The sequence below is a fragment of the Camelus bactrianus genome, chromosome 1 (assembly GCF_048773025.1).
Source record: "Camelus bactrianus isolate YW-2024 breed Bactrian camel chromosome 1, ASM4877302v1, whole genome shotgun sequence".
Taxonomy (NCBI): domain Eukaryota; kingdom Metazoa; phylum Chordata; class Mammalia; order Artiodactyla; family Camelidae; genus Camelus; species Camelus bactrianus.
Window position 1 is genome coordinate 121,627,559 of NC_133539.1, and position 14,066 is coordinate 121,641,624.

Genomic DNA, 14,066 nt, shown 5'->3' on the forward strand with positions numbered 1-14,066 from the left:
TGGACTTGTCCACGTTTCCCTGCTTTCACTCAAGATCCCACCTGCAGGGCTCACCCGTACTGCCGGGTGCTCCGTCTCCCCTGCCATCCAGCATTCTGTTACCTAAGCAGACCACGATTCACTCACTCATCCTACCGTGACGGACACCGGGCTACTTCTGGTTTTGGAGGACTAACTACATAAACACTGCTGGGTGTCCTGGTGCTCACCAGTTCAAGTTCCCTACTAACACTCAGGCGGGGAACTGCTGGACTATAAGGTTCACCATGTTCAACTTGACCACGGTGCTAAGCTGCTTCTTGAGGTGGCTGTTCCACTTTCAACCCCACCCGTCACTCCTGAAAGCTCCACTAGTTTCTAGTAGTTCTAGAAACCCCAATCCTTTCTTTAACCATCCCGAGTCAACAAGAAGTGCCTAAGGGTTTGCAGGCCGCCTGTGAGGCTCAGCACTGGACACACCTGGGTGCCTGAGTGCTCACTTTAACCACCACCACCTGCCTAATCACTTGTCGAAGGCGAGGCCTCCAAAATGAACCAGCCCGTCCACAGTGATTTGGGGCGTGAGGGTCTCCTAACCAGATCAGCCATCTTTCTATTGTTGGATAAAGACAAAGCAGCTCACGTTTATCTGACACTGCACACTGTTTTCAGGGCTTGACCTTCATCATCTTGTGCACACCTCACAATAACCTTCTGAGGTGGGCCATACAGCTTCTTTCACAGAATAAAAGTGCATCTTTTACAGACAAGACACAGTGCTCCAAGGAACACAGCCACAAAGGGACAGATCCAAGATGTGAAGTCAGGGATCTGGCCCCATGCCCCACATTCTTAAATGTGAAGTCCACCTCACCTCAAAGAACGAAGTGCTGCTTCCACAGACAAGAGAGAGCTACATTCTGAGTTAACACAGAGCAATGGGGCTGAGATGCTCTCTGATTATGAGTTAAACTAGTCGCTCTAAAAGGAGCTGGGCTGTGACTGGTTTTATTCACTGCCCCAAGTATCCCAATGCTGCTATTGAGAAAACCACCATTCAGGCCGCTGGGAACCTGCGCTGATACCGTCAGAAGTAAAGCTCCTTCAGTGTTTATGTCTGACGCTACCCTTTCCTTCACCACACGAAACTGCCCTTTGAGGTCTGCACAAACAGATCTTGCCACACAGACTCGTCATACCTCGGGTGTCTTTCTCACCTGCAGTAATGTGACAGCATGCCTTTGACCATCCTTGGTCCATAAAGGCATCATGCCCAGCTTCAGCGCGATAAGGCCGACTCTCGAGGAACCTGGCAATGAAAACCACATCAACAGTCACACAGCTTTTTCAGCGCTCACCAACACAATGAAACAGTATTTCCTAAATTGTGGTTTCAATACAAAGAGCAGGCACATAAGAAACACGCTTATGGATTCAGAGTAAAACACAACGGTTCCTCTTACAGATCTGAGTGCCTTCAACAATGCCTGACATAACATGCTGGTCCTCAATAAATCTCTGAAGAATAAATGTAAGAGGAATGTACAAAACAAAACAGTTTATCTGATAAACACTGGTTTTAAAGCAGTGTATTCAGAGGGCAGGATAAATCCATCACTGTGCTTTGCTTTCCTAATACTAATTCATATCTAGCCTCATTAATTAGAAATGTACGACTCAAATCTTAAGAAGTTAGCTGGGGTTACAGGGAGGACACAAATGGTCGTACTGCTAAAATCTGTCGGCCTCCCCAACGACACTTAGATTTGTTGCATAAACCGATAAAGTTGCTCCACTAAGAACTCTGGCCGTGATAAGATTCAACAGTCACAATAAACCCTAACCGAAGACGATACCCTGGACAGGAAAGGCCTCATGCCTCCTGGTCCGGCCACACACTCTTCCAGCTTTTCTTCCCTGACTTATTTTATATTATTTTTCATCTAAAGAAAACAAGAACACAAGTGCAGAATGATTTTCTTTTCACCCACAAAGCAGCTTCTGGATGACCACCAGACATTCACTAAAGGTGGACCAGGATGCTGGAAACAAACCTGCAACTCAAACCAATGAAACAGACATACTTCAGACATGAAAAAATCGTTTCAACAGATGATAAATTTATCACAAAGTCACAATGATTTTGAATGGGCCCGCCACACAGCAACTGGGCGATGAGAACACATTAAACACAAAATAACAAACACCTGGTTCCCAAGGATGTACGGGCCATGGCTCATCCTTCAGAGGACAGAGTTTGCTTGCTAACTGGGCTTTATTTTCATCAGAGGCCAACTGCTTAACAAACTGAACATTTTCTTCAGAAAGATGCTCATCCCACCAAGTGCCACTCTCTCCATGGAGACTTCTAACCAAAAACCAGATGTCTGTCCTGTAAAAATAAAAATCAGACAACAAAGCACAATTTAAAAGGTTCCCCCACTTAATGTTCGGAAGGGAGGTCACATGAATTGGAAAGTGTAATCAGGACCTTAGGAAAGGGTTTGGATTCTGTTCTAGTTTTTTCCCTGACATGCCTTATAATAACAATAATGGGGCTCATATTTTAACTGTTAATGGTTTCCCTGGAGGAAAAGTTCCTCATCTGCTCCGTGACAAACTGACATCTAACGCAGTTGTTCCTACGTCGATGAAAGAGAAGCCACTGGCCCATCTGAACAAGTACCTGAACAGTATATATCCAGAAGAGGTGACAATGTTGGGTACTGATCTCTCCCTGATAGGCTCACCTCTCTTCCCTGCAATGACATGGCCTACGTTCAGAGTGGCGAAGAAACTGGGTGTGCAAAATTTTAAAATCCACAGAAGACATGACCAAAGACCAGCTGAACACACCAAGAAAGACCTTAGGGGATGGAGGGCAGGAAGGAGGTGTGTAATTCTCAAAAGGAGGGTCAGAAAAGAAGTAAAGCTTTCTGTGGTCTCTTTCCCTTCCATCGACAGGTCGATAGATTCAGGCTGGAGTCCCAACTTTGCACTTACTAGTTAAGTGACCTTGGGCAACTCACTTTTCTCTAAGCCTCTGTTTTATCTGCAAAACGGTATCACGCTGGAACAGTGGTCGTATCAGTAAGACGGATGAGCGCAGCTCTCTCAGGTGAGGCTGCTTGAGCTACTGCGCCTAATGGACCTAACAGCATTTACGCTCACCAACCAGCAGATAATATTATTGGTGACGCTGCCAGTCGTTAGCTCATCAGCGTTAAAAACAAACAAACAAACAAACATCAGTTCAGTTCTTTAAAGGGTACGGCCTTAGACAACGACCCTTACTCTTTAGGTCTGGACGGAGCCCCCTCCTCCGCAACCCGGGGCAGAGCCCTCTGGGCCGGGCCAGGCTAGGCCAGGCCAGGCGGCAGCCCCAAGGACCAGGCCGGGTCTCTGCCCCGGGAAACAGGTCAGGCGGCTTCCCGGGGACCAGGCCGGGCCGCTGCCCAGGGACCACACTAGGCGGCTACCCCGGGACCAGGCCAGGCGGCTGCCCCAGGGCTGCAGGTACAGGCACCACCCCCAGCCCCGACCCTCACCCGCACACACCTGTTCCTTGAGCCCGAGGCCGCATGCAGGCCGTCCACGCCACGGCCCAGCACCCGGGCGCCGGCCCGAGCCAGCAGCCTCCAAGCTGGCATGGCGTGGCCGCTACTCTTCCGGGAGCCCGCTGCTCCGCGCTCAGGGCGTCCCCGCGCCGGCGTCCCCGTCCGCGGAGCCCACCAGAGCCGTCCCACCGCGTCCCGCCGGTGCCCTCCGGGACAGAAGAAGAACTGCCGGAGCCACTTCCGGTCCGTTCGCTTGCGCTCCGGGGGCCGGACCCGCCCCGGGAACTAGAGTTCCACCTCTGGAACAGTCCTACTTCGGATGGGAGTCGGGCTGGGGAGACGGGGTCTGCCTGACTCTTCTCTACGGGGTTGGGAAAAGGGGAGGCTCGGCGTTTCAACTTTAGAAGAATAAGGCGACCCTGGGACGGGCTTTCTAAGGAAGCGAAATCATTTCGAAATGACTCCTGTTGTGGGGCAGCTCATTGTACTAAGCAGCGCTTGACAGTTTATTGGTTTACGTTCAGAATAGCCCCGAACGGAAGTTGTTTTTAGATAACAAATGAGGGAACACAGAGACCTAGAATTTTGGTGCTAGTCCAAAATAGCACCGCTGGCACACGGGCAGAGTCGGGGCTGAATCAGGGCTGGTATGTGCTAATAGAATACGGACCCGTAGATGATGTGTGACTTTCAGGGCCGGGCCATAAAAGGCATTGCTTCTCTGTCTTGGTGTCTTGGATGGCTCCCTGTGGGGGAAACCAGCGTCATGTCCTGCAGTCGGCCCATGTGAGGAGGAGTCAACTCTCCAGCTAGGAGTGAGCCAGGTAGTAAGTGGTTCCTCCAGTCCCATGCAACTCATGAAAGACTTTTAGCCTCAACCATCCAGCCAGGGACCTCACGGGTTCTTGACCAGAAGAAACTGCCAGAGAGAATAAATGATTGCTCTTACTTTGAGTCACTAAGTTTTAGAACGATTTGTGATGCAGCAATAGATGCCTAATACACCTTCTGTATAAATAAAGCCTTTGCCTGAGTCCCAGAGCCAGCCTAATCACCATGTATGTGTCTTTGGGCGTTCGTTCTATTACTCCAAAAGCTTGTTTCCTTCTTTGTCATATGGGTGTTTGTAGAAATTTTGGAAATAAGAACTTAGAAGTTTAGCTATTTCAACACCCTCATTTTATTAGAGATCTGGTTAGCCTGGCTTAAAAAGTCCAGCCAATGGTCAACTTCTGGTAACTTCTTGGACTTCAAAATCTTTGCTTTGCCTGCTCTGCCAATCCACCAATTGCTGTTGCAGTTACCGTGGACACCTAACAATAACACTTTGGGTGTTGGAGGAAAAATGACATCTCTTCTTCCTAGCCACAACACCTGGCTTCCCAGTTACTTGAGAATAGCCCTTTATTGAACAAGCATGTTCTAGGTGTGCTGCATGCAACAAGCCAGGGGAAAAAAAGACTTGCCTACTACTGCCCTTGGCTAGCATGTCTTGTGCAGAGAGTGCGCTGTACTGTGTGCTCAGTATAGTGGAAGCCCATCACTCAGGGACGACCAGAAGCACACCTGAACCCAAACAAGGTTAAGTTCAGTTAGCCTGCTACAGGGAGAGAGAGCAGACACCTGAGGACGTCTCTGTCCTAGTGAGTTACAAGATCTGGACTCATGCTAGGTTATTTCAAGGTGGCACCAGGGAAACAGGGACTTGCTCTGAAATCTGTGTTATCAAGAAGCAAGAACAATTCAGCAATTGGGCATCACCATAATTCTGTTCTGGGGGCAAAGAGGACAAAGTGAAACCAATGAGGATGTTGGTGAGGAAACAGAACTCAGTCAGGAGAAGGCACTGTTAGTCATTTTGTAGCTTTGGTGTGACCTGGGGTGTGGTCTGTTAGAAACATCCTATTGACCTCCCACTATAAACACTAGATTCATTTTCACTCTTTCATTATATTTCCTCAATCTTTATAATAACCCCACGTGGTAATACTAAAAGTATCTTCATTTCACAGTTCATAAAATAAGCACAGAGAGGTTACACAACTTAAAGAAGTTCACTCAGCTTGTAAGGGCCACAGAGCATGTGCTCTGAGCCGTTTTGTTTCCTAAGTTCTCTATGACAAATATGTTACCTCCCTTGCATTGGAATTCCTCTATAAGTGCATCTGAAAATCGACTTTGAAGACTTAGAGCTTCTAAATTACTGATTTGATTTTTCCATAAAGTCACTCAAATGACAGGAGATTAAAATACTTCTCTCCTACATTGCTATCTGCAGAACACCAGATATTACGGATGCTAGATTGCATCTCAACGTTAAAACTTTGCTGATAGATATCCTTTTAAAAATCATGAAAATTCTGTGTGTAAAGACAGAGGTGAATTGCAGATATCAAATGGTCCTGCCATTTGGTTAATGGCACTAGGCAGCATTTATGTAATAACTAATGACAAATTCATATATAAAATAACATTTGCTTTGCAGTTAAATAAAAAAAAGGGAGGCAGGGGAAGGGTATAGCTCAAGTGGTAGGGCGCAGGCTCAGCACACAAAAGGTCCTGGGTTCAATCTCCGGTACCTCCTACAAGCAGAAATCAATGAATAAACCGAATTACCTCGCCTTCATAAAACAAACAATATAACAACAAAAAAGAGGAAAATTAGTAAGTGAACATCCCACACACAGCGGTCTGTCAGGGTTGAGGAGGTGGCTATTCAGTCTAACCTTTGCCCTTGGTGCCAAATCTCTCCTAATCCTTGAGTTAGTGACATCCTTAGCAGGGGCTACTGCTGAACTGAATCAAAGCAAACCATGCTTTGTCTGCTGTCACACAGAACACATCTCCTGGTTGCCAGCTGGGTCTGGGATGTTTCATCTTCCTTGATTTAGTCACTACTGTATGCTGCAGGTTGACAAGGACCAGCCCAGCTCCCGAGGGACCTAGCTGGGGCTGCTTTAGGGCTCAGGCACTGAGCTCAGCCTCCCCCTCACTTCTGATGTCATCCTTCAGAGACTACCCTGGACCCTGGGATCCTGGTACCACCTAGTCTCTCTGGGACTTTTCTCATTGGAACAAAGATAACCTCCGTTATCTCTTCTTAGCACTACAGTTCTATAATTCTTACTCCTCTAATCCAGACCAAAAGTTGCTATGATAAATGTCCTCTTTACTAGAGAAAACATTAGGAATAGATTGACTCCTGAATTTCTAAAGCCATCTCCAACCAAGGGTTTATTTCAAACTACTTTTTCATACATTCCTGCCTTTAATCCCTTCAGTTAGTTCTTATAATGTTTGCAATACATCTCGTTTGGAAAAGTCCTGAAACACTTACATGTGGTCTCGCCACGTGGCTTCTTGGGCTTCCTCTCAACATGATGGTTGGACTCCAAGAGCAAGCATCCCAGGAGAACCAAGATGTAGGCTGTGTTACCTTTTATGACCTAACCTCAGAAATCACATGGTATTACTTCACTTCAGACACCAGCTGGCCCATGTTCAAGGTGCAGACTCACCTTGGCAAGACAGCCTCATGCCACAATGTGAACATGGCAGATTCACGCTATGAGAAGGGCACACGGGACGGGAGACATGGAAACAGCGACCTTTAGGAAGTATAATCTGCTGTAAACACCGTGGGCGTGTCCACATGAAAGGACAGGACTGCATTGGGGAAGTTGCAGGGATTGATCAATTGCTGACCATCATGACGCCTCTGCCCTGTAAAAATGTTTCAGATGATGGCTGGCTGGTTTACAGGGAAGAAAGTAAGATTTATTCCAGACTTCCTTCTGCATCCCAGAGCAGCTTCCTGGTAAATATCTAGAATTTCCTCTATTCGGAGAGACAACGGCCAGGCTTGGACTGTCTGTGCCCAGGAAGGCTTGAACGTGACCCAGCGTGAACAACACATTCTGGGGCAGAAGAGGACACTGACCATCACATGCAGTGAGCCCTGACCCGAGTGCCCTTCTAACAGTGCCTGTGCCCCCTAGTGACATGGACTGGGCAGCTGAGGTGGGTCCAGGAGGAGAAGCGGCCAACTGCAAGGGGCAGGGGTGCACCACAGGCTGCTGAGGGTCAGGCAGTGACAGCGGCTCCTCCCTCTATGGTATTTAGACTCCAACCAGGCTGAGCAGGATTGTCATGGCAACTTGCCTGTCTGCACCGCTGAGCTGAGACAGGATTCCCTTAGTAACGGGGAGCCCCGGAGATGATGCTTAAAATAATCTTCTATGCCTAGGCAGAATGCCTTTGCGGTTTTATTAACTATGAAGCATCCTGGGGCATGACTTTCACTCCCACTTTATTTCAAAATGGAACAAAATGGCTTTTTTAAAGCAGGAATTTCCACCCAGGGCCAAATGCTGTCTTGGCTGCACAAAGCACACATCCTGCTGAAATCAATGTGTATCACCCTCAGGTTTCAGAGAGGAGCTGCTATTCACTATTATATAAATTATGTTCAAATAGGCCGGGCGATCTCTGGCTGAAATTACAGGGCCTCATCTAATCTCTTTTCTATTTCCCACTGATGTCCCAGACAGTCTCTCAGTAGAGCAAATATTTATGCTTGGCAAGAGTTAAACACCTGGGCCATTTAGCCTGACAGTTTTTTCACATCTGATGCCCTCCCTGCTCACACCAGCTGTCCAATTTTCCCTCGTCTCCAAGGCCTGCCCCCTCCCTGAGGACCCCCTCATAGCCGCTGGCCCTAGTTGTTAATTCCTCTCCTCTCTTAGCACTGACCTTACGTGTGTGTGTTCTTGTTGTGTTTTCTTTTCTTTTATTGTTAGTGAAGACCTTCCAGCTTATAAACCAGGCCTTTTTGTTTGTTTGTTTGGCTACTCACTAGTTTTTTTTAATTGAAGTATAGTCTATTTACAATGTTCTGTTAGTTTCTGATGTACAGCATAGTGATTGTTATATATATATTCCTTTTTATATTCTTTTTCATTACAGGCCATTACAAGATATTGAATATATTTCCCTGTGCTGTACAGTAGGACCTTGTTGTTTATCTCTTTTATATATAGTAGTTTGTATCTGTAAATCTCAAACTCCCAATTTATCCATCCCTGCCTCCTTTCTCCCTCTGGTAACCATAAGTTTGTTTTCTGTCTGTGAGTCCATCTCTGTTTTGTAAATAAGTTTAGTTGTGTCATATTTTAGATTCCACATATAAGTGATATCACATGATATTTGTCTTTCTCTGTCTGACTTACTTCACTTAGTGTGACAGTCTCCAGGTCCATCCAATGTTCCTGCAAATAGCATTATTTTGTTCTTGTTTATGGCTGAGTAGTATCCCATTGTATAAACATATCACAACTTCTTTATCCAGTCACCTGTCAATGGACATTTACATTGTTTCCATGTCTTGGCTATTGTAAATAGTGCTGCTACAAACATTGGGGTGCATGTGTCTCTTCGAGTTAGTTTCCTCTGAATATATGCCCAGGAGTGGGATGGCTGGATCACATTTTTAGTTTTAAAACTATTTTTGTTTTTTAAGGAATCTCCAAACTGTTTTCCATAATGGCTGCACCAAACTACCTTCCCACCAACAGTGTAGGAGGGTTCCCTTTTCTCTTCATCCTCTCGGCATTTATTGTTCGTGGACTTCTGAATGATGGCCATTCTGACTGTAAACCATGCCGTCTTGACAAGATCGCAAATTCTTTAAAGGCAGGGGATGATATTTCCTCAGTTCTCCCAGAAATCCTACATTTGTGATAAGAGCCCCAGAAACACTGGGAAGTTTTAGTGGCGATGGTTGCACAACTTGGTAAATACACTAAAAACTACTGAAGTGTGCACTTTGAAAGGGAGGATGTGAAGTATGTGAATTAGACCTTAATAAGAAAATATGGAAATCTGATGTGAACTACGGAGGCTAGCTAGCGTTATCCCACCAGCAGCCCCAGCACCACGGGGTGGGGAAAGGGGCTGACCTGGTGTTACCAAGTGACTAACAAAAGGAAAGGGTCTGTCTTGCCCACCCACAGCCTCCTGTTGCCTCCTCCGCCAACATCAGGAGCAGCAGAGGACAGAGCTACTCCTGTAACAGCTGGAATTTTTGTGTATAAGTCGGGAGCTCTGTGTTCAGATCCTGTCGCTGCTAATATTTCTATTTCCATGCACCTGGGGGAATCATTTCATTTCTCTGAGTTTCCTCCTCTGTAAAATAAGTAAAAAAACAAAACAAAACAAGACCCAACCCCAAATCCCTCCTTTCCAAGGCAACAGCACAGTCTAAGTGAAATGATGCATCCAAAGTGCTTAACACAGTGGTTGGCCCTTACCATAGCAAGAACTAAAAACATGCTGACTACTCTTATTACTAATATTGACATCCACTTTCTGTTGGGTAATGCAATAATTACGAAAAATCTTGATTTAGCCTTTTCTAACTTTCTCAATGGTATTTTCTGCATGAACATTCCATCTTCATGCAGTCATGCAAGATTCTTAACGAGGTGTTAGGAGAACTTTTGTCCTTGTTTTGGCCTCTAGTGTCTTTTAGTTCCATGTTTGCTGACCTCCTTTTAATACTACAGAAATACAGCATATGAAAGAATAGTGTTTTCATTGTTTAAAACATCATCATCACCACCACCATCATTACCATTGTCATCATCACCTTTATCATCATCTTCATCATTATCATCATCACCACCACCACCATCACCACCATCATCATTTTTATCATCACCATCACCACAATCATCTTTATCATCACCACTACCACCATCATCATCTTTATCATCATCACCACTCACCACCATGATCATCTTTATCATCATCACCACCACCATCATCATCATAATCACCACCACCGTCACCACCACTACCATCATCATCTTTATCACCATCACCACCATCTTTATCATCATCACCATCACCTTTATCACCATTACCAGCATAATCATCATTTTTATCATCATCATCACACTGTGGTCAGGGAGCCTGGTCTGGACAAGGTGTGATATGCTAAGTCCACTCCTCCCCCTTCCCTCCGTTTCTTTCTTTATCCTTGGAATCCACACTCCAGTCCAGGAGCAGAGCAGAGAATGCCAGTTGTGTGTCCACAGCTTTGCCTTACAGTTTCCTTTAAGTGAGCCTGTCATTATGGGAATAGTAATTTGTCTGAAAGAATGTATGTTTTCTGGAAAAAGAACTGCTGTTATATGATCGCAGTGGTAATAGTAGTAATGAAAAGGCTCGTAATAATTTTTTGAGCCATTTATATAGTGTAGGGTGTAATGGTAAACGTTTTGCACTATTATCTCATTTAATCCCCACAACAATCTATGAGGAAAGCACCGTGAGAGGGCAGATAAATCGTCCAAGACCGCGTGTCTAGGAAACATCTGCAGAAAAGCCATGTACCTAGTCCAGCCTGGTTTAGAACCAGGTCTCCTGATTCTCATCCTGTTTTTCCCACTCAACATGATGTTGAGCCCTTGGGTGTGCTGTTTGGGGTGACTGAAAGCAGAAGTTATTTATGAAATATCTCCTTGCTTAAGTTATGGCCAGTAGAAAGGGGAAAAGTGATCTTTAAAGTGAAATATCAACTAGGTTGGAAATGTCTAAATGGAAAGTGTCATTCTGAGTGGGCAAGGCCTTCTGCAAAAGGGAGTCTGGGACTTCGTCAGACAACAAAATAAAATATATCAGAAATTGTAGAGGGGGAGGGTAGAGCTCAGGGGTAGACCCTGAGCTTAGTCAATCCCCAGTATCTCCATTAAAAATAAATAAACCTAATTACCTCTCTCCCCAAAACAAACAAACAATTAATTAATTAATTAATTAATTAAGCAGTGCATTTAAAAATAAATCAGACATTGATTCTGGGGACACTGATTTTGCCACCTAAACTTAGCTCTTCCTCCCACGAGCACAGGGGAGTATCCTGGCCCTGGGCAGTGGGGTCTCAGGTAGCTGAGACGCTGGGCATGACAGGTGCTTTATTGGACTCCAGAGCAGAGTGGCCTTACCTGACGAGAAAAAGGAATGGAGCCCATGGGTCCAGGAGCCATTCTCCCTCCAACCTCCCTCAGTTTCCCTCTCAGACTCGTAGCAAATTTAGAGAACGCCTCAATTATAATTTCCCTCCTGCCTCCAAGAATGTGCGAGGGATTTGATCTTAATCTTGCCATTGTTTCATGGGCATAAGTATGAACGATCTTATTCCAGATCCTGAAATGAGAAACGTCTTGGGCCATCCCATCATGGACACCAAGGGACACGGTCAGAAGTGGTGGGTGTGGGAGCTGAGGAAGGGCCATAGCGGGGTTCCCACAGGGGAAGAGAGGAGACATTCCTTGTGTCCTTTCCCTGCAGTGGCAACTTGGATGCTTTGATCCACTCCAGAAACCAACTGTGTCTCCTCTGCTTCTGTTTCATCGCACACAAGGAAGAGGTGGGCGAACGGGCAACGTGTTTGCTTCATTCACTGATACGCGCGGACCTTGTGTGTTCCAGATCCCACCTACCAGGAAATCAAAGGTGAACCTGTTCTCTGAGGTCCTAAGTCAGAACACTTACAATAAAATATTGGGGGAAGGGTATACCTCAGTGGTAGAGTGTGTGCTTAGCATGCTCGAGGTCCTGAGTTCAATCCCCAGCACATCTGTTAAATGAATAATAAGAAAATATTCATAGATGAGTCAATCTAATTCTCACTTAGATACTTCTCATCCCTACCAGAGTTCAGCAACCAGAAAGAAGCGAGGGGAGCAGGCTCCCGTGGGGGCTGGCGAGAGCAGGAATGGCCCTGTGGCACCAGCCCCCCGTCCCCACCCTGCCTTCTTCCCTCTTTTCCCAAGGTCAAGCTAGACTTGTCAAAAATCTTTGGTTGTGCACAACAGAAGTCCACCTTCAACTGGGTTCAGTGGAAAGGACATCTGTGGGCTTTGGTGGCGGGAAATTCCAGGCTGGATCCAGAGTCCAAGCGAGGCCATCAGGAGGCCATCTTGCCCCTTTTCCTTTCTGACCTCTTCGTTCTGCGTGGGCCTCATTCCCGCCAGGTGGGGAGAACAGCTTCCCGCACATGCAGATTCACGTCCTCACAGGCAGCAACATCAAAGGTGCGTTACCCTCTCCAGGGAGCTCCAGCAGATTTTTTGACCTGGCTCAAGTCACATGTTTTTCTCTGTGACAAGGACCATCAAATGTTATAGGTTTGTGCATTTCCCAGCCTCCTTTCATTATTTTTTTTTCCATCCTTTTGTCTTCCAGGCGACACAACTTGCCCACAGTGCTGTAAATAATGACCTGTAAACTGCTTACTAGATGTCGTGCATTGAGCTCAGCCTTTTAAAGATACCTCCTACGTCCTCACCACCAGGACCCTAAGAGGTAGATAGTATTGTTTCCATTTTGCAGATAAGAAATCTGAAGGTTAGAGATGGTCACTATATTTATATTCTCTAGGAAACGTATTTCTGCCTGACCCCAAAACTGCTCTTGCATCATGAGTCTGCCTCCTTTCGGAGGGTCAGATTTGCTTGTTAGCTACCCTTGTGCAAATGGATAAATTCATGTTCTAGGAGGAACTGGGGTCTGCAGAAAAGTTCATTCTGATCCTAAGAATAACAAACAGACATAGACAACTTGATGGCAATTTCTGGACTGTGGGTTACCTTTAATGATATTTGTAATCACTTTCAACTTAACTTGAATCATATTCAGCTCTAAATGAATTAGTTTAGGTTATGAAATTATTTTCTCAGCCTAATCCAGTCCCTGTGGGTGTACGTATTTTTAATATCCCGCACCCCAGTCCACCTGCATTTGACATTTGGCGCTCTGATTGCTTTCCATGATGCAGGGACTGAGGTCCCAGTGGACCCCAGCTGGTTGCCAAGGATTTACCTGTGGATTGTTAATGAAGGCAGGAGGGCCTTTTTAGCATTTTGTGCTACTTAGAAAAACCATTCAATATGCAAGAGGGAAGAAAGTGTCTTTCTTTTGAAATACACCGTACCTTTTAATCGCCTGTGAAAGAAATTCCTTTCTTAGAAATATCACCCCCGGCCCTCAGGATGGGGGCAAAAATGGGGAAAATATGTCCGTTTATCTCAGGGGGAACCCTGCTAATCTTCGCCTGTGCTTTCAGATTTACAGAAGTGAAAGCTAATGAACAAGGTTCCAAATCCCTGCATTTCTTTGTGAAGCTCTAGTGCAAATGGCAGAAGCACCTTTTTCTTTTACTTTTGTATTTTTATTTAAAATGAAGGTACTGGGGATTGAACCCAAATGCTTTGGTTCGGTCACTTAGCATATGAAAAAGACGTGGCCTCAAGGGTCAAGATGTAATAAGACAAATAATTTTTCTGCTCCATCAATAGCATCCTTAAATGAAACTATGTTCTTTCCTGCAAGGTCGTGCTCGTGCAAAATAGAACCACCAGGGGAGAAGGGGAGCCACGACGCCAGCGTCTCCCCCACCAACACTTTTGCACGCTGGCGTGCGTGTCAACACGTGCCAGTGATAACATTCGAACTTTCCAGCAAAGAAAA

General features: G+C 45.7%; 1 protein-coding gene across 3 annotated transcripts in view; it reads right to left on the minus strand.

Annotated features, from left to right (window-relative positions):
- MRPL3 (mitochondrial ribosomal protein L3) overlaps positions 1 to 3,781 on the minus strand; it is a 45,662-nt gene extending 41,881 nt beyond the window's left edge. For 2 of the 3 annotated variants that reach the window (XM_074372400.1, XM_074372404.1), the window contains exons 1-3: positions 3,538 to 3,781; positions 2,187 to 2,371; positions 1,197 to 1,288 (exon numbers count right to left, since the gene is read on the minus strand). In XM_074372400.1, coding sequence (XP_074228501.1) covers positions 1,197 to 1,288; positions 2,187 to 2,371; positions 3,538 to 3,629 — 369 coding nt within the window. In that variant the 5' untranslated portion in view covers positions 3,630 to 3,781. The remainder of the gene's footprint in view (positions 1 to 1,196; positions 1,289 to 2,186; positions 2,372 to 3,537) is intronic. The other variant, XM_074372390.1, reaches the window with a different exon arrangement.
- Positions 3,782 to 14,066: the final 10,285 nt, after the last annotated feature.